Source organism: Vidua chalybeata, chromosome 16 (assembly GCF_026979565.1).
Source record: "Vidua chalybeata isolate OUT-0048 chromosome 16, bVidCha1 merged haplotype, whole genome shotgun sequence".
NCBI lineage: Eukaryota > Metazoa > Chordata > Aves > Passeriformes > Viduidae > Vidua > Vidua chalybeata.
In genome coordinates, this window is record NC_071545.1 from 3834947 (window position 1) to 3855712 (window position 20766).

The window sequence follows — 20766 nt, forward strand, 5'->3', positions numbered from 1 at the left end:
ACAGCTTCCAGAGGAGGGCAAGCCTCAGGCCCTACCTGAGCTATTTGCTAAGAGAATCTCAGCTCATCTCTGCTGGTGTTTTTCTGTCCCTGAGCACTGCTCCCAGCCTGCCCAGTGGGCATTATCAGCCTGTCCCAGTAATCCTGGGAAGCCAGCACTCCCCAGGGACCCTTCAGCTGGTGGCCCCTTTGCTGAGCAAACCCCAGCATGGCCCTGCCATCCCCAGGCTGCCAGGGCAAATTGATGGGCTCACAGCTGTCTTCAGTTAATGGAATCCATATATTGTGTCACCCTGGAAGACCTCCCTGGGAAATTACCTCCCCTTCCCTCGCTCTTTGAGAAGAGTTATTGTCTGGGAGCTAAACTGGGATTAGGTGCTTTTATCCACACGATATATCTACATATATCTTCATTTTCCCCCCTCTTTTTAACTTTTTTTTTTTTTATATATGTATTTTATCCTCTCCTTCCTTCCCACCTCCCTTTTCAACATCTTGAAGGAAGGAGACAATTTGTGACCAGGTTAAATTTTTGTACTGCTTGTTGAAACACTACATTAGGGCACAATTTGAACAGCATTAGTGAAATACCAGCTTTCTACTGGTACATATTTCTCCATTCTCAATTCTGTTTTGAAATATACAATAATGGATAGAATAATCTTCTAATTCTATGTTATAACAGATGGAATGTGTGTCTTGGACCATATGGCTGCTGGTTTGGGCTGTTTGGGATATCCTGTTGCTTTTACCATATATGTTGTTGCTTTGGAACTTGCTGGTGTGATGTTGAAGCACATACATTTCAATTCTTCACAAGTTCTTAATTAAAAACACTTTAACTGTGAAATATAGCTAGATCTAGGGCTGCCTGAGTTTTCTGTAAAGCTTGATATGAAATATATGCAGAGAACCACTTTGTTGGGTATGTAGACAGAAGATAAAAAAGAGCCTTCCTCTTATGTATATTTTGAGTTTATTTTAGTGTCATCAGTGCAAAAATAATTCTGTTAATTTTGCTAAATGATGCTGTGCATATGCTTTTCTCAGTTTACACAAAAGTAGTATTTGTGGAAAGCTTAAGATAAAAAATTATCTTTCAATTTGTCAGAGGAATGAGTCTCCTGTTTCCATTCAAAAAAACCAAGATGGAGTTTGTGAAGGGGCCCATATTAAATTAATTCTTCACAAATTTTTTGTGTATTGATGAGCTGAGGCTCATTAAAAAAATGTGATTATGTTATGATAGTGTTGCTGTCTTTCCGAGATTCAGAAGTTTCTTTGATAAATGACCTCTCTTGGGATTCTCAGCAGAGAATTTCAGAGCTGGAGTGGTTTTCCACCCCATTGGTGGTTCTGATTTGTGTTATTGTCCTTGAGAAGCGAGCTTTGCTGGGGCACAGCCATGACCTTTATGTAAAACAGTTCCCTGTCACCTGTTTGGGTTCTGCAGCAGAGCAAGGCTTTACTCTGCTGCCAATCCTGTCTACACAGGCTGCTAAATAACAGATTTTGGTGGTTTTTTTTCTTTCTTTAGTTATAGCCAAAGCTCAGTCTGCAGGATGGGTCCGTGTCTCGCAAACAGGACAGGACCCTGAGTGGTTGCAGACTCAGGATTTATTATTTGTCTGTATCATACAAGCAAAAAGCAAGAGGCACAGAGAAACAACAACATCCACGCAAACACAGAGCAGAGACAAAATGGCAGCTCATGCAAAGCCTTTTTCTACATATTCTTTGAACCAGTAGTGTAAAAGAAAAGGTGTAAAATCATTATACTCTAACCAATAAGAAAAGGACCCACGTGGGTTTAACATTAGCAAAAGGACTTCAATGAACCTCAAACAATACACAATAATTCATTATTTAAGATGGAGACTTTTTCTATCTTTGCAAAGCATATGTCTAGGACTTTTCACATCTTGAACTATCAATAAGTTTTTGTTCTTTCTTGTTCCTTATGATAAATATAAATATATTCACTTGGTTCTTAATTTCCTAGCTTTCTCATGAGAAGGTTTTGAAATTTCTCAGCCTTTCTCAGCTTTATGTCTACTTTCTGGGGCCTTTTTGCACTTTCTAAAGACTTTTATTTTACCTTTTTATATTCCTACAGCTCAGTGCTGAGCTCAGCCCCAGGGGTGCAGGGTGACCCCAAACCTCGCCGTGTGCCCAGGGCACTCCCAGGGGTTTGGTGCTGGACTCACCTGAGTGGGGTCTCCTGCAGCACTGAGTGCTCCAAAGGCACGGGCAGCCACAGAAAGGGGAAGTTTATGAGAGTGATTGTTCCATCTCTTTGTCCATCTCCTGGGGAAAGAACCCACACTGGGGCTCTTTCTGAGCCCACACTGATGAGTTCAAAATACCACCTCTCCATGGTATTAAATATGTACCTTTTCCCTTGATTAATTAATAGAGCCTCTTTACTGTGGATTTCCTCAATTTGAGTCTTTTCTCATCCTTGTGTGAGGCTGTGGTATGATAAACCAGTCAGAGGTGCAGACTTTGTCCAGATAATAAAAATCCTGCTTTAGTCTAGATTCATTTTAATTTTTATTGTGGTAATGCTGTTTGAAAATAACAGTCTTTTGAGTGACTTCTGACAAATTTAAAATCAGTAATTTAAACAAAAGCAAAACACCTTTTAAAAAGAGAAATCCACTTAGAATCCCTTTAGAAGTGTGTGATACACGGCACACAGAAGCTTTAGGCCTCTCAGCTTCAGCATTTCTCCAACATGAACACGTTTTTTCCAGCATGAGCCTGTCTTTAACTGAGATGGAAAGTCAGTATCATTGTTTTGGTCTCAAAATGCTTTATTAAAAGTATATATGTCGTGTGAGCCTTTGCACCCACAGAGACTTTTCTTCCCTAGATGAATTGAAGTGGTCCACACATGGATATAGAAGCTATTATTTTCCCAGCAGGATGTTAAACTGCTCATCAACTCTTGCAGAGCCAAAACACTTAGGAAAACCATGCAGGTGAAGGAGCTGCAGCTCTAATAACAACAGGTCAGCACTTCATCTCAGCTAGGAAATCTTTTGCCCCTTCGAAGAAGAAGCTTTGCTCCCAAGACCTGGACACTTTATGCTGCAGAGAACTGTTTTACTGTGGGCTGGAAATCATCAGAAAGGGCTTTACTTTTTTTGATGACGCAGACACAGATTCTGCCTGTATCACAAACCTGCTCTCCAGCTAGGATCTGGCTGCTGCTTTCTGGCCTTATTTTGCAGGGTGTTGCCAGTTAATACCACCCCTGCACCCTCCCAGTCTGACTTAGACCCCATCAGTGTGATTGGAAAGACAGAAAGAGGAGATCAGGTCTATCAATATGAAAATATATTTCTCAGTGTCGAGGAGGATTTGCTAAACTGGTTAACCCACTTGTGCCAGGAGTTATCCATAACTGTGGATTACAGTGAGAAAACCTGATAATTCATATTTCTTCTATTTTTATGTGGGGTTTTTTGGTGGTTTGTTTGTTTGCTTTTCCTCAACTGTATAAACATGAAACAATACCTATTTTGAGAACTACAATGATTTTAAACTGATAGGATTGAAGAAAATGAGAAGTGGATTAGAGTGACCCCAAAGAAATAGCACTGAGTGTTTGGACAGGGACTTTTCATGGGGACATGTACTGATGGGACAAAGGGGACTGGCCTTAAACTGAAGGAGGTTTAAATTGGAAATTGGGAAGGAATTGTTCCCTGGGAGAGTGGTGAGGCCCTGGCACAGGGTGCCAGAGCAGCTGTGGCTGCCCCTGGATCCCTGGCAGTGCCCAAGGCCAGGCTGGACAGGGCTTGGAGCAGCCTGGGATGGTGGAATGGCAGGGGTGGAACAAGATGAGTTTTAAGGTCCCTTTTGACCCAAGCCATTCTATGGTTCTATGAATATTTTGCATTTAGCACTTAAATAATCTGTATTATACAATATTTTAACACCCTGACAAGTTGTAGCCTTTACACTTTTGCTGTGGGTTGTGTTCATCCCTTTGTGCTGATCTGGATTTTCTCCACCTTGCTATTTGTTCCTCTGTTTGCAGTAATGGTTGTCAAGTGATTTACCATCCTCCCAGCTGACTGTGCTGCTTACAACTCCCATGGACAGTGAATGTTTTCCTAGCACTTCTCTTTGCATTCTCTAGTACTTGTCAGCTTTCTAATTTCATTTCTATTCATGGAGGTGTCAACAAAAATGAGAAATGGCTATAAACTCCCTCTTCTCCAGATTATAAAGCTGTAAGTTATGCTGTTTAGGACAAGATTTCTCTTACATGTGGCTTATTTCAGCCTTAAATACTTTCAATAACTTTTTTTTCTGTGTCTGAATCTATCCTCTTCTGAACATATTTGACTAGATATGCCAAGTTCTATGTTTTTCTGGGAATACAAGATGCCCTGTGCTATTAATCTTTTTACAGCAATGATTGACTCAAATGGTTTGTGGGAAAAGGAAGAAAAACATATTTAGTAAAGATCTCTGATAGAGTTAATTTGTCTCCCCGTGGCTCCGAGATGTGCAATTCAGATTTCTGCATGCTGTGGACACCCTTGTCAATGTATTGATGGGAATACATGCAGTTTTAAACAATATTTTAAAGCAGAAATTCCAGAGTACTTCATATGGATGATGTTCTTTTTGTTCTCAGCAACTGTAAAATACAGCAAAACTGAAGAATATTTTATTTATGTTTTTAAACAATAGATGAATTTTCAGGATGCTCATTAAAACGGGAAATAGTAAATGATGAAAGGTTTTCTTTAATGGAAAGTAAAAATGTCATGACATCACCAGAATATATTGGAGACCAGGAAGCAGAGCAGCTCTTGCCCAGAATGCTGATGAGCTGTGCTGCTCAAGCTTTCTCCTGCAGGAAGGAGGAATGTATTTTCTCTTTCTGTTGTATGTTGTTATATATTTATACACAAAAGTGTATAATGCAGAAGAAGTTATTTCATCAGTAATGTCCAAGAACTGCACACCAGGCTGGGAGCAGCTGAAATTTGTTCATTAAAAGTTCATGGTCTGTTGACCTTTTCTCGTTCAAGCCTTGTATTGAGTCCACTCCTTATCTCTGCTGTGCATGGCAGATTGTTTAGCATATTTCTTGTGTAGAGAGTGACTTTGAGTGCCACAAGGACCTCGCTTGGCACTTGCAGGCATAAGCAGAATGTGTTTGAAAATGTTGCTGTGCTCTCTAGTGGATAATTTAGTTATAAGTGTCTAAGAAATTAGTATCAACAACAGTTACCAATTTATATTTCACTTAACGGAAAGACCTTCAGCAGAAGGGCTCTGCTGAAGTGCAGGGCTGTGTCTGCAGGGAACACTCACAGGTTTTACTGCACATATTTCATTTCTGATATAGTTAGGGAGTCCACATTCTCTAGAAGCTTTTTTTAAAGACTGATTTTCAGTGAGCAGGCAGCAAGAGGGCTTTATTTGACAGCCTACCTCAGATCATGGGAGATGAGCTTACTCCACATCTTGTTCTTGCCAACAACCCTTGGCTGGCCCCTCAGGCACCCAGCTGTCAGTGTTTGAGGCACGCCTTACCCCTCAAATTCTGGGCTTCCAGAACCAGGAGCAGTGTTTGCCTGCTCCTGACCTGTGCTTCTGGTGCTAAGAAGGATCAGAAGGATCTTTCCTGGATCAGTCAGTGAGTTTGCATTTGGCCTTCCTGTCTCCAGTCTTGTTTCCTTTAGTCTGTTCAAATCTTTGCTCTCCAGTCTGTGTTCCTCAGTGCTCAGGCAATTATTTTCCAACATTATTCTTTCCAGCCCAACAACCATCTCTGGTGGCATCCTGCAGAGTTCTCAGATAGTTCAGTGGTGATTTACACTGTGACTTAGGCTGGCATTCCAATTGGCCTCTCCTTGGCCTGTCAGTCATTCTGCATTGAAGGCCTGCCATTTCTGCTTATCTGAGTCATTTCCAGCTGCAGTAAATTTATTGAGCTTATTATTGTTTGAAGATTTATGTACTAGAATTGGCAGAAATAAAAATGTCCTTCCTGGGAAAACTTGATTTCTGATGTTCTACATGGCAGATTGGCTTCTTTGCTGTGGGCCCAGAACTGTGTATAAAATGCCTGGAATGGTGAATCACTGTTCTAATGACCAAATCATTGGAGCAGCAGATTTGAATCACATGACATCCTGTCCCATTTTGCAAGAAAAATAATTTGGTTTGATTCTTCATTGAACTTCTGTTGTCAAGTTCAGCACTGAAAAGCTGTGCAGACTTTTCCTCATGTTTCAATGGATTTCTGTTTTCACAGAATTCCTAAAATCTGCTTGCAATTGCAGCTGTCTGCACTTCTGCCTCTGTGTGCAGGTGCATGGGGAGTAGTTCAGTGGTTACTGAGTTGTGCCCAGGCAAGTGATTTCATATCTCCTTGGATATGGTAAAAATTATCCCATTTTGTGCAATTTTGTTGGTCTTTATCAGTATATGGTGTAAGATTCATCCAGAGAATTAAATCTTGGTGTATTCTCAACAGCTCTCCAAGTCTGGATTTGGAGTAGATTTAGACTATTTTCAAAGTCTTGATGCAAAGATGTTTCCCTTCATCCACGTGCCAGCCTCTCACTGTTCCAGGTGATTCAGCTGTGGCTGTTCAGGTACCTTTTTTCAGTCTTCTGTTTGCAAATATGCAAACAAATTGAATAGGAAATAGGAACGAGAATCTAGGAATGGGTTTTCCCTTTGGTGGTGTTTTTCTTCTCCTTGGTTTTGGCATTTAGATAAGAATTAATTTAGTTTCAGATTTCATGCCAGATTTCAAGGTAATGATGAGTTTTAATTTTACATTTGTTGTCCCATGCTCTTGTAATAACAGTATGAATTCTACAATTTCAACAAATGCTGCACAACTCCGCAGGTTAGAAAACACAGTTGATTTGCTTGGGGTGATGTGTAGTTATAAAAACGTAAACAAATAAGGAATATTTTATTCTCTTGAAATATTAGTATGTTCTAAGGATGTAGATGGAGCAGCCATTTGAAAATCTTAGAAGGGCTGTGTTGGGAAATCTGCAGAGTAGGTGTGACACTTGGAAGGCATTTGTGTCATGAGGAGCAGCTGAAGTCGCTGTGTGAGGTTGGCATGAAATAATAAAACTGCCAGAGCAGAGGTGATGTGATGCTCACTCACGTCTCTAGGTGTGGAAGTCAATAAAAATAGGAGAATCTTTAAGCGGTGCTCCAGAAATCACCCTACTCTGAGTTCAATTAGTGAAATCACCCAAACCCCACAGCTCTTAGAATAGCACAAAAAAGACTTAATGATATGTGAGAATTCACAAGAATGCAGGAAATTTTCTTTTCTGTTGTAAATTAAACCTTACTTTTCACATTTTATTAAAAGGTGATGGCACTTTATTGTCCAAGCCCTGGCAGTCAGAGCCTTCCAGCCTGTTGTCAACAACTGAGCTAAACAACTCCTCTACAAAATATTCCTGACCATTGTACCTGGCATTGCAATTCAAAAAACATCTCTGGTGCTTTTCTGTTTTCCAAATAATCACAATCAGGTTGTGCTGTACTTGCTTGTCTGTTAAGGATATTAAATATATGTGTATAAAAATATATATAAATGTTTATTCAGTGCAGCATCACTTGGGCTTGGGGGCTAATTTGGATCACTTGTTTTTCTTGGGTTCTCTGTCTCATTGATGGAATAATGGTGAACTGTATTTCTTTTAAAAGTCTCAGCAAATGCATTAGTTTGAGAACATTTCTGTGATTTTTATACATAGAAAAATAAAAATGTAGATATATCACAAATATATATGTCTAGAATTATAACCTCCTAAATCTTTTTGTTTTTCTTTTGAACTTTCCACTAGAATGAGACATGACATGCTGAAGCTTTGAGTGATATTTTATTGCAATGCAGTAAAAAGTTGACTTGCAGTTTTATTATTACTGTAATTTTCATTCAAAATTTTATATCCACAAATTAATATTTTTTCAGTTGATGTCAATGTGGAATATGTTGCCCTGACTCGTGTCCTGAATTTTCGTTCTTTCCCTTATGTGCTGTTCAGAGTATGAATGCCATTTTGTTTCCCAGGTAAAATTAACACTTAATAGTGTTTTACAGCCTTTTAGTTTATCTTCTGAATTGGGAGCATTGAGGGTTTTCCTAAAGAGAAGAGAAGGAGCAAAGGCTGTGAAATTCTATGAACCTCTAGCAGTGGTGGCGTTTGGTACGAGCATTAATTCTAAAATCAGGAGGGGAAACCCACTGATACTGGAATGGAATAGCAGTCCTGACTTTTTGTGTGCTTTCAAAAAGAAGCCTGATCTCTCTGGAAAAGCATGTTCAGTGGAAACTGCTGCCTGGAGCAGGGATGTGGGGAAAATACGGTGAAAGTGGAATTCCGTGTTTGCTCATTTGGAGTCTCGAGTTTCCTTTAGTGTCATGTGCTGTGCTGTGTCTGTATTCCAGTATCAGGCTGAAGAGCTCTCAATGTGCAAAAAATGAGCTTTCATTTTCTGCCCCTGAGAGTGGGCAGCAGGGCTCGTGGCCTCAGTGGCCCAGCTTGTCCCTGAGAAAGCTGAGTTTGCATCTCTGCCACAGCCACACCTCTGCGTGCCCCAGCATCAGTCCTGGGAGGATGCTGGCAGCTGGCTGAGCTCCGAGCTCCAGCTGCTGCCCAAACACATCTGCCCAGCCTCGTTCCAGCTGGGCCAGCTCCGTGTCCAGGAGAGTCTGTCAGCCCTCAAAATATCTGCTCTGTTTGCCCATACTGCCTGCATTTTAAGAAATTCTTGCTGATACAGATTCCTCAGGGCCACATTTCTGGTGCCCAGTTTCCAAGTTCTGTCTAGATGGAATTGCTGCAGGCAGCCAGGTATGAGTGCCAAAAAAAAAAAAAAAAAAAATCACCTTATAGTCATAGAAATGTATTTTATCCATACTTCAGTTATTCCTGAGTGTCTGTGTACCCCATCCCTTTGAGCCACCAAAAATGTCCACTGTACCCAGGCACAGGGAGTTATGAGGCAGCAGAGTACACACAGTGTCCTCTTCCTTTTCCTGGTTTTCCATCCTGAAATTTGTTTCTCACCCTATGATCCCATGCAAGGCAGAAAGGGGCTGTCCATCTAAGTTTTACTTCACTCTCTTGGGAGGGACAGTGTGGCATGTGTTTTGAGATTCCTGCCATTGATACAGAGAAATGAGAAGGGAAGTATCTGATGAACTTGTTTTCCTTGCCTCTCATGAACAATATATGACAGCTTTGAGAAATGGTGTTCAAAGGAGTCATTATGGTGCCATTTGAATTAGTGAAATAAAAGTAAAGACTTCTTATTTTCTAACAGCTTATTTTCCCAGTGGTTGTCCAATAATAACCAGGACTTCAGTCACAGGGTCAGGAAGTTCACACTCTGAAAGCCTGTAATGCCTTTTTGATTCATTTATTTTTTGATTTATTCGTTTTCTTGCTCTACAGTTTGGGGTGGAGCCCTTGCAGTCCTAAACCAGGGAATGCCAGAGTGCTTTGCTGCTTTGGCAGTCCACTGTGCATCCAACAAGGAGAATTCTTTGAGGAATGGCACAGAGGATGTTGTTGCTATTGTGACCGTTGAAATTATCTCACAAGTTTTGTGCTTTTCGATGGGTACAAATTAGTCTTGTGAGGGGTAAGCCTTGGAAATGGGTAATTCTGAGTTAGAGAAAAATTTCTGAGTTTTTACTTACCATGATCTGCTGTTGCTTTGTGATCAGTTGTGCTTTGGGAGCATTAAAGCATTGGAATGAGAATTCTGCTTACCAAACCGTAACAAAAAAATTTGTTCCACTTTGAGATTACTTGTTTTAAAATGAAAACCCAAATGAAAAGTGCACAGAGTATTTACACTTCAAGTGACCTCAGCACAATTCACAGTTGTTCAGAAGGAGAAAAAAAATCTCCAAGTTCTGATGTTCTAATTTGTCTTTAAAAAGATTCCACAAGACAAATAAAACCATTTATATTCATTTTTCTCCCCAGCCTGCTTCCATTACTCAGTAGTGAACAAGACATAAAGGTGATCTGAGCCTGAGAGTTTAACCAGAAATAAAATACAGGAATGTATCCTGGCCCTCACACTTGGGTTGTATTTTCCTTTAGAAAATTCTTTCATGTGCTTGTGGGATATCAGAGATAATGATGTGTTGAGTAGGGGCAATGAAATGAGACTCTCAGTCAATAAATTTGCTCAAAATGCAAGCAAGTGAAATAATCTATTGTCTGGTGGAGCTGTTCTGTGCAGGTACATAGTTCAAATCATTTCAAAGCTTAGGTTCTAACAGAAACGGTTGGGTTGGAGTATAGCACACCAGAAATTAAATGTCATTTATGGCTCTATGCAGGAATTTAGGACAGGGAGAAGAATTGAATGGAATTGAAAATTTTATTCTGAATCTTATCCTAAATTTACTTAAACTTATCTTATTAATGCTGAACTCGTAACCATTCTTGTAAAAGATTTCTATTTAGAACCAAAAGTAACCAAAAAAGCATTTTTAGCAGCAAAATGAACTTCCATGAGAATTTTTAAACCTGGTAATGCTTTTTTTTTAATAGTTCAAAAGAGAAGATAATTTTTTTTCCATTGTGACCTTCCCATTACATATTGGACTGTCTGCTGTAATAACCCACGTTGATGTGGTCAGTGTAGTCCAACAGGTCCTGGGTAGTGCAGCTAAAAACTCATGGCAAATACTGCCTCTTGAGAAGGGTGTCTTTCTCAAAGAAGACTTAAATGACCCAGGTTTATTTTTTCTGTATTTTAATGTATTCCCACATTTACAATATTGGGAGTAGCAAGAATTGTCTCCCTTCATAGTAGCATTTGCTTAAAATTTTTGAGTCAAGACCAGAAAACTTCTGCTGCCTTAGTGGTTTATCCATTTTCTAGACTCTTTTCCTGCTATTTTGCATGCAAATCCTGTGCTGTCTGCAAGCTGGGCCATGGATGGGTTTTACACAGGTCATTAAAGAACTTGCCTGTGCATCTCCAGATTTATTAAGTGACTTGGAGTGCCACTCTGTCAAGCCATTGTATCCAATTAGTATTTCTCTCCCTTACAGAAGAATTTCTTAAAAATATTTGCAGTTTATGAAATTATATATGCAATTATATAGGCTTTTGGGTAATAACAAGTATATTTTCATTTTTCAGTCCATTTTATTATGCTTTGTTATGAACTGTTTACAGCAGTTCTCGCTGGCAGGGGAGAGGAGAGAGGGAGGGCAAATGGACCTGAATGTGGAGTAAAACCAAGGGAAATCTCATATTAAAGATTCACCAATGAATCTTTACAGAGTTTATGCAAATCCAGTGGGTATTTTGTGAAAGTGTTAATGAGTGTCACATCCTGATTACTGCAGATTTCCCCTTGCATTTCCAACCGTACCAAATCCAATTGAAACTGCTAAAATTAACACCACGAGTCCACAACATTTGGTCAGAAAAACGTGTGAAAGTTGTTTTTAAAATATTGTGAACTCATTATTCTTGGAAACATTTTACGTGGATGTTGATATAAATTATCCTGTGTGCATTCCTTGATGGATGACAAACTTAGCGTTGGTCTCCCTAAATCCTTTTAAAGGACCATCTATTTCTGAGCTGTGGTTTGCATCTCACTATAAAGCAAAGCCTGTAATTAACTGCCCTGGCACTGAGGATCCTGTTGGGAATGTGCTTGTTTACCAACAGCTACCAGGAGCAGCCCTTTTTGCCAAGCACATGAATCCCAGAATGGTTTGGGTTGGAAGGGACCTTCAAGCCCATCCTGTTCCACCCCCTGCCATGGCAGGGACACCTTCCACTGTCCCAGGCTGCTCCAAGCCCTGTCCAGCCTGGCCTTGGACACTTCCATGGGTCCAAGGGCAGCCACAGCTGCTCTGGGCACCCTGTGCCAGGGCCTGCCCACGGTCAGTAAAGGATTTCTGTAAAGGATTTCCTCCTAAGGACATGCTGGTCCTTTTGTTGTGCGTGAAGTGGAGCTTGTGATGTGTGTGAGGTGACTTCAGACTCATTGATTTAGCTAATGTCAAAAATTGAAAGGTAAAAAAATTAAATTAAAAAAAAAAATCATTTCGTTCCCCTTTACTTAAGAGTTATGGTCAGGGCTTTGAGCGCTCCAGCCAGCTCACTTCCCTGTTTCCCCATTCCCTTTGCATTTTGCTGCGTGGGCCATCTCTCCTCTGAACCTCTCTCTCAGCTTTTGCTGGCTTTGAAGTTTTGAGACAATTTCACGTCCCTTTTGCTGTCTTTTGACTCAGCTTGGCATATATATCCTGTCTTTACAACTAGGCCGAAAAAACTTTTGCAAGTTGTGAGAACAACTTAAATCCAGAAACATTTAGGAGGAAGGAGATTTTCCTAACACCACTCCAGGACACCACTGGTGGGATGTATCAGGATGTGGCACCAGGCAGCTGGGCATGGATCTTTTATTGCTCTGCCAGCCTGTTAATATAACCCAGAATGCTGTGTTTGTGACCAGCCATGGTCACAATGAGATCACAATGAGCCTGTTTATTTCCAGATACGTAGTGGCATCGTTCATTTGCACATTAAAGGGAACTTCGATGCAAGAAGACAAATTCGAGGCTACAAAAGCTCTGTGATTATTGTAATGCTAATCTGTATTCAATCCCATGTATGTGTCACATCTTGAATACTTTAAAAAATTAATTAGTCAACTGTGTTGTGCCACAGATGAGCAGGAGCAAGAGGCTGCTTGCATCCACAAGCTGTGACATTCTCTGTGCCAGCAGGACTTTAAAGGAGAGAAGGTCCCCAAGAACTGAGCTGGAGGTGGTCCCAACCTCTGCCTTCTACCTGATAGTGCAGAAAGTGGTGGCATTTGTGTCACTGTGTTATATTGAGTGATGAAATTATGTTTAAATTATCTCAAATAACAATCCCTATGCTGCTTTATATCCTGTATTTATGAAGATATTTAAATCTTTGCAGTCATTTTAGTAGGAAGTAAACATCATGCCTCTAAAGCTAGTGACAAAAGTCTCATTGGTGTGTTCTGCAATCCGGAGAGCAACTGCAAAGGAAAATAGGTGGAGTAAAAATAAATTTAGCTGCAAAATAAAGATTTGTCATTAAGGAAGAATGAAAGATAGGCAGTTACCCATTTGCTCAACAGAATTCTACCTCCATCCATCTCACAGAGCTGCCCAGGAGTATTTATTTGCCAACTTTCTGGGCCAAAAATCTTCTAGAAATCTCTAAACTCTGCCATTCTCTTTCCTTTGCTCAGATCACTGCGGGTAGGAGCAGGCACGTGTCAGACTCACGGGGGTTGTGCTCGCTCTGCTTTACCGAGGGGGCAAAGGCAGAGTGAAAAGTCTCAATTCCGACTCCTCTGGGGCTCTGTGCCTCTAGGGATGGCAGGGGGAGCCTTGGTGCTCCCTCAGTGCCTTCCAGCTGTGGTCCTGGGGCTGGGCAATGGTTTATATTGAATTTATCTGGTGTTCTGAGCAGCACTCAGGGCCCTGCTCTGTGCCATAGGCTGCACTTTATCATTTGGAGGTGTTACCTTGCATGATTTGATCTCCAAGGAGAAGCGCTTCCAGGTTTTTTAGGTATTTTCCATTGTGTTTTGACATTTCCTCACGCTGCTGGGGTGAGCACTGTCACATCTGTGTTTTCCTGGTCATGGGGCTCTGTAGACAAATTAACCTTTTGCAGTTTTATTGAGGAAACAATTTGCATTAATACTGTGGGAAGGAAAAAAATATTGTGGAATTGGAAGACATTTTGAATTCACAGCATAGTAAAAAGTTGTGTTTCCTAATTACTAAGCAAAAAAAAATATAATTTGTTTGGAAAAACGCCTAAATGCAGGTCCAGATTACCTCTGAAGGATATATATAGTGAGATATTAAAGTTCATGTTGCAGCCTTAACTTGTAATCCTTGTTCCTGTGGAAATGCTGTCTGCTTTAGGAATGCAAATTCCAGGGACTACTTTAGCATTTCAACAGGGCTGTGAATATGTATAAGCACAGAAGGAATTCTTTTGCTTGAAGACTTTTCAGAGACCTGTTTCTTCTTCATGTTGGTAGATGTGTTGTTACCTTATGTTTCACATTAAACTTTGCAACAAGCTCAAGAAAAGAGTCAACAGTCTTGAAAGCGAATGCTGCTGGTAAATGGTGTCTGGTGCCTTCCTTACACTTGACAAAAATACAGATTTTTTTCCTTGATTTGATGCTTCTTCAGAAACTTTGCTTTATTTTAGGGCTTTGGATACGTAGTTATTTTTTGAACTTGACCTCCTAAGCAGCAGTGGCTGTGCAAAAAATCCCTATCCTGTGGAATATGCATTTTTGCTCTTTACAGGGGGGTAAATACAGGCATGACTGATTATTTTTATAGCAGTTTTCATAGCATTTATGCAGGACACTTTTTTTCTGGCAATGTTGGAAGTAACATTTATTAGAGCAGTACTAGTTTAGTTGCATCAAAATGATGTTCCTCTACTATTTTATTGATGGTGCTTGATTTCTTGTTTCTGAATGAAATTAGGTATGACTTTTTGGACAAAATATAGAAAATAAGATTTTCATTTAATATGCTGCAAACTTTTGCATTTAGCATTGCAGTAAGAGTGTGAAAGTACCTTTGGACACTTGCAATGTTTAAGTTATTTCATTTGTAAACTGCTCTAATTGCATAAATGGCAGAAGCAGAACTAGAACCTTCCAGAGAGATTGGTGACATCAGGAGCAAATACACCTTGGGAAAAGGCAACCCCAGCTCCAAATGCAAAATGAAGCAATTCAGATCAGTATAATCACATTTACAAATTCTTTATGGAGGCTACTTGTGAGCAATTGGCTAAAGAAAAGCACTGACATTTTGAATAGACAGAAAAATTATTTCTGAAAACACCTAGTATTTTGTGTCACTGCTTTTCTGGAACATCTCTTACATAGCTCCAATGTTAAACCCAATTATTTTTGTGTACTTTTGTGATTAGTTTCCCTGTGCTCTTAGCAGTGTTGTGGATGCTTTCAGTATCCAACCCCTGGAGAACATTTGAAAATTCTGCTTGGTAGAGAAAAAAACTTGTTTGCTGATTGTATTTCTTTTGATAGTTCAGGTTTAAAATCTTTATCATTTTGATTCCCTCTGAAGGATACTATTTAGCATGATTTAACATCACGCATTCTCAGATGTAGATTTCCTTGAGCTCCAGTTGCACTGTTGGGTTTGCAGCATCTGATGGATGTTGGATTTTTTAACACATTGGTTGTTTGGCTTAAAGTTGCACATGGAAACCACAAAACCTTTTGAAATAAAACTGCAACACGTTGGTGATAAATCACACGATACTTTTCCATCTGAATATGCTTCATTAGCTTCCCTTGTGTGGTGCTGCTCATTAGATGGCACGTAGGAAGAAACCATTCCAGCAGGAATCCATCAGGCATGGAGAGCCCCCGTGTGTTGGACATGGATGTGCATTAAAGATTAAACCACATTTCACTGCCCTGTTTAACTGTAGTAAAAGCACTTTACAAACTGGGCAGGTGCAGAATTACCTTCTGCTCAAGATGCTACTTTTGCATTTTCCAGTGTTCACTTTCTTTCAGCGGTTATGTTGGTTTTTTATAGTTCCCACAGCACAGAAACTTAATTCAGGAAATTATGCCTACATCAGTTACCCACTGAAGACTTTGAGCTGGAAGCTTTCTAGGATGACACCTGCACCTTTGCATCAGTTTAAAAAAAAACTCCAGCTGCACCATTCACTAAAAGGCACATATTTTACAGTTAGTTGCTTTGGTTGGCTTCTCTGTAATTTTCTTTGTCAGTTGGAAAATTCAGAAGAAAAACACTCCCTTTTTTAAGGAGAAAAAGATGTAAGGGATGGCAAACAACTAAATTAATTTAGAACTTTTGATGTGCCATGAGACATAATGTGGTGGTACTCATCTGTAGTATTCAGTAAGTACATTGAAAATACTTACTTGAAGATTTCCAGCAAAAGAGATATAAATCTGGAATTATTGAAACCTCAACAGCTGCTGCCATCACAGTAACAGTTCAGTTATGTAAGGTTTGTCCCTGCAAGTGTAATGGGAAGGACAGAGGTTCAGGAGGTGCCTTGCCCATGGCAGGAAATGCGTGTGTGAGAAGGTCACGGTGAGGATCCCCAGCAGCTGAACCACAGCAAGGCCCTGCTGTGAGTCCCACTCAGCTTTTGCTCATCCCACAGGGCACTTTGGATCAGGGTGTGGCTCCAGTGGGTCTGGCTCACCCACAGCTGCTGGAGTATCCCTGCTGTCAAACAAGGGCATCCCAGCTGAGCTTCTGCAACCCCCCTGCTGTGACTCAAGGACAACCCTGGCATCATTGGGCCATGAGAGATTTCAGACATTTCAACCCTGGCATCATTGGGCCATGAGAGATTTCAGACATTTCCTCTCTAGTTCAGCTGGGAGGTGGAAGAACCACCATGAGAGATTTCAGACATTTCCTCTCCAGTTCAGCTGGGACATGGAAGAACCGTGGTTACCCACCCCTGAGAGAGAGTGCTGAAAAGGAATGTGTAATGTACATGGATTTTTATTCAAGATTACTATTTCTATAGACTGAAACATAAATTTGCAATGATTTTTTTTAAGTTGGGCATAGGAATTCAGACCATTATTTTGATCCTTGCAGCTCTTTCTGCAGCAGTGTATGCCTTGCCAGTGCTGCCCCCTGCCCCTCTTAGTTTGTTTTTTTTTTTTTTTTTTTTGCTAATGAGATAGTTGGTTCAAACTCTTTTTCATTACTTGAATAAACCATGGGGATCTCTGAAGAACGGCACTGAGAACCACATGTAGCATGTGCAAGAATTGCAGGTCCTGTGATTGAAGGCCCATACGTGCTGCAAAGGCTCAAAACAACAGGCCAGAGGTAATGGAGATGTTTTCTGACTGCTTTGACTCTAAATGGCCTTGCTCTGGACAGCCTGGTTTTGTAAATTAGCAGTGCTAATTGCTGCTGGTGGCATTTTTAATGGAACTGAGCTTAATGCTAGGAATATATGGTAAAAGTCAGATTTAAATAACAGAACTAATAAGCCAACCCATAGTATTTTGTTGATTGTAAGTGGTAGAAGATGGTATTTTAGTAATCCCTGTATTTTACTTCACCCATGTTTAGACACACAGGGTGATTTAATTGGAATTTCTAACATTTCAGTTCTTTAATGTTCTGAAACATATTAGCTCTGCCTTAGCAGTTAGTGTTTATTCAATCTCAGAGCACTGTAGGGTCATTAATCCTTCGAGCCGTCCTGAGAAGTCAGAGATGGGAGACGCTGGAAGTCATGTTATTCTAATTTTACAAGTGGGAAAACTGAAGTGATGAATAATGTGGTCAAGGCCACACGGTGAGGCAGTGTGAGCTCTGAGATGTTCTGGCTATTAAGCCCAGTGGTCAGGCCAACCCTTGCAACATTCTCTTTTGAAATTATACACTTTATTTTGATTAAGGTGCCTTGATGGTCCCATAGTCTGTCTAGGTAGAAAGTTTAATAAGTTGAGAATGGCTACAATAAAAACTTCCAAACAAGGAAAACACTATGAAATTACAGCCTGAATTTAATATTACTTTCTATATGTTTTCACAGAACATAACTAAACTTTGTCTCTCCTACTCTGCCAGAAAGTATTTGTATTTAGAAAAAGGAAATGACTGATATCAAGTTATTTTCCAAGAGATCAGACTGTTCTCGATTTTGATTGCAGAATAATGATAAACATTGAAAGATGTTTTAATAAACTTCTGGGTTTTTTTTTTTGAGAAATAGTGAATGTGTGGTATGAAAACTCATTTTACAGAATTAGAAAAGTCCTCTGAGCAGCATCTTGAGAATTTTTCAATAGAGTACAAGTGGTTGTTTGCAGATTGTAACATCAGTTGCATAAATAGATGTACTTTGAAATAGCAGCTTCTTTGATAGGGCAAAAGCAATGCTTTTGTGTAGTGAAAGGGATCAGCTTTTAGTGTTTATCTGAAACTTTTTTTTTCTTCGCAAATGGGTTGATTGCTGCCATCTCTTGTGCAAGAATTTCGGGTTTTGTTTCAGTTCCAGCCAGTCTTTGTCTTAAAAATGACATTGTCTGCGATATTATTCTAAAAGGAATTCAGAATTTCGCAAGAGATTAATCATCATTTCATCCAAACGCTAACCATTTCGTATATATGATTGATCTTAGTAGTGAACCCCTGCAAACTTTAGCACCACGTCTAATATTTTAATAAGCAGCTAATATTTAGCCCATCCATTAAGGCACTCCACAGATGAATTATTGAGTGCAATCTGCTCTCCCGTGCCCACCTTCCTTTCCCACAAGGCTGTGGTTTTTAGCTAAGCCGGCGTGGAGCTGCTCTTATCTCCAAATAAAACAAAACGGCTCCGCCGAGCGCCTGCACTGCCGAGCCCGGCAGGGGAAGGCACAGGCAGCCGAGGGCTCTCGCCTCTCTCGGCAGCACCTGGAGCGCTGCAGATGGAAAGTCATAAGTACCGTCCCACGGCATCGTGAATAATGCCGGTGTAGCGGGAGCCACCGGCAGCGCTTCCCTGCCGCGCCCGGAGCTCCGCGGGGCACGGACGGGCACAGGGACGCGGCGGCCGGGGCTGGCCGTGCCCGCCGGGCTGCGGTGGATGCTCCAGGGGCTGCAGGGCCGCCCGGGGCCGCCCGGCTCCTCCCGGCATCGCCGCCGACCATGAAACCCTGGCAGCTGCTCGCAGGCGTGGGAGATGCCCTTCAGGTGAGGCAGCGGCAGCTCCGGAGCGATCTCGGCCGGGGGAGGGCGGGATCCATCCTGTGCCTGCGCCGGGGAGCGCCCGCAGCCCCGGCTGTGCCCGCCGGGAGGGGCCGGGGCCACGCGGCATGTGGGGCTGCTGGGGCCGGGCTGCCAGCGGCGGGGACTTCCCCACCTGAGCGGGCCAGGTGAGGGCTGCGGGGGATGCCGGCCAGGTGAGGGGTGCGGGGGTGCCGGCCAGGTGAGGGATGTGGGGGTGCCGGCCAGGTGAGGGATGTGGGGGTGCCGGCCAGGTGGAGGGGATGCCGACCAGGTAAGTGATGCGGGGATGCCGGTCAGGTGAGGGGTGCGGGGATGTCGGTCAGGTGAGGGGGTTGCTGGCCAGGTGAGGGGTGTGGGGGTGCCGGTCAGGTGGGGGGGATGTCGGTCAGGTGAGGGGGCTGCTGGCCAGGTCAGGGGTGTGGGGGTGCCGGTCAGGTGGGGGGGATGTCGGTCAGGTGAGGGGGCTGCTGGCCAGGTCAGGGGTGTGGGGGTGCCGGTCAGGTGGGGGGGATGTCGGTCAGGTGAGGGGGCTGCTGGCCAGGTGAGGGGTGCGGGGATGTTGGTCCGGTGAGGAGTGCCGGGATGTCAGTCAGGTGAGAAGATGCCGTGATGCTGACCGGCTGAAGAGATTTGGAACTGCGGGCCAGGTGAGGGGTGCGGGGGTCTGTTGCTGCCGGCCGGGTGAAGGGATGCGGGCTGCCGGCGCGGCGGGGCTGGGCTGGGTGCCGGCCCGGGGCCGGGGGATGCTCCGGGGCTGATCCGGGTGTGTGCGCTACAAACTCAGCGGTGCTGCCGCCAGCGTGCTTCTCTGGATGTGAGCGCTCCTCGGCGAGATGCCGACAGAAAACAACGTGCGGGAGGGATTATCCATCCTCCCTCCGGGTTTGGCTGAAGTTTATGTGAACTTCATCTTCAGAAAGCTGCTTGGCTTTCTGTGGATGGAATATGTATTAGCATTTCTATGAAAGGGAGCAGGAGTCTCATTAGAAGGGGGTTTGTCAGGTGCATTATTGCCTGGTTATTATTATTGCAGGCAGGTTACAGGATTCCTGACCAACGTGGGTGCCTGTTTAACTTTAGGGTCCCTGTGTGCCACCAGCATAATATACTGATCTTAGAAAACACAATTTGTGAGTATTTGGAGGTTTTATTACTGTACGTGTTAAAATGCATGGGATATAACAGCAGCAGCATTTTGTTAATAAATACAATTTAAACACACAGGTAATTTTGGCTAATAATCCATTTTATGTATTTACATTGAAAAAAGGCAAGAACAGGGTATAAAAGACTAGGATTTAAAAATGCCTATCGGTTTCCAGCTGAATATAATTGCAAAGTAATTTAAATACTTTGTATGACTTTAGCAATATTCTTCCTCTAAAAAACCCACACACTTCAAAGTGTGCAAAAAATGTTGAGGGGAGTGGGGAAGGTGGCTTTCTCTAGCTTTTATAAAAAAAGACTCTTGTCCAGACTCCTAATAGGGATATAATATTTTTGAAAGACTTGCTGTCACACGGAGGAGACTCTGGCAGAGGCCAGTAGTGGAATGCTGGGCTCTGCAGTTCAGGCACCATTAAATCACATTGCTTCCAGGACTGTACGTTAAATTCCACCTCAGGTACTTGATTTTGATGGATACTGAGGAATTTAATAAGATCCGAAACAGCCTTTGTGTTTGTCACTTCTGTAGGGATAAGGAATTTGGTCGTAGCACAGAAGTAATTAGGATTTATCTAAGTGTTACATAGAAAGTTTGCATTTTTTCTTATGAATTATTTAGAAAAATCAGTTTACATGCAGTACATTGGTTCCATGTGTATTTCTAAAATGAAGCAACAAATAGGTAAAAAGTTTGAATGTCTTGATATTTTAACCATACATTGCAGCTTTTTTCTTAGATATTTAATGTTCCTGATGTTGAT

The 20766-nt window shown here is 41.9% G+C and overlaps 1 protein-coding gene across 4 annotated transcripts in view; it reads left to right on the forward strand.

Annotated features, from left to right (window-relative positions):
- The window catches only part of RBFOX1 (RNA binding fox-1 homolog 1), a 1013650-nt gene that overhangs the window by 397993 nt on the left and 594891 nt on the right, over positions 1-20766 (forward strand). Inside the window, exon 1 of one of the 4 annotated variants that reach the window (XM_053957188.1) lies at positions 18484-18802. The exons of the other annotated variants lie outside the window; for them this stretch is intronic. Coding sequence (XP_053813163.1) covers positions 18758-18802 — 45 coding nt within the window. The 5' untranslated portion in view covers positions 18484-18757. Of the gene's footprint in view, positions 1-18483; positions 18803-20766 lie in introns of those variants that run through there. 4 annotated transcript variants of the gene reach the window in all.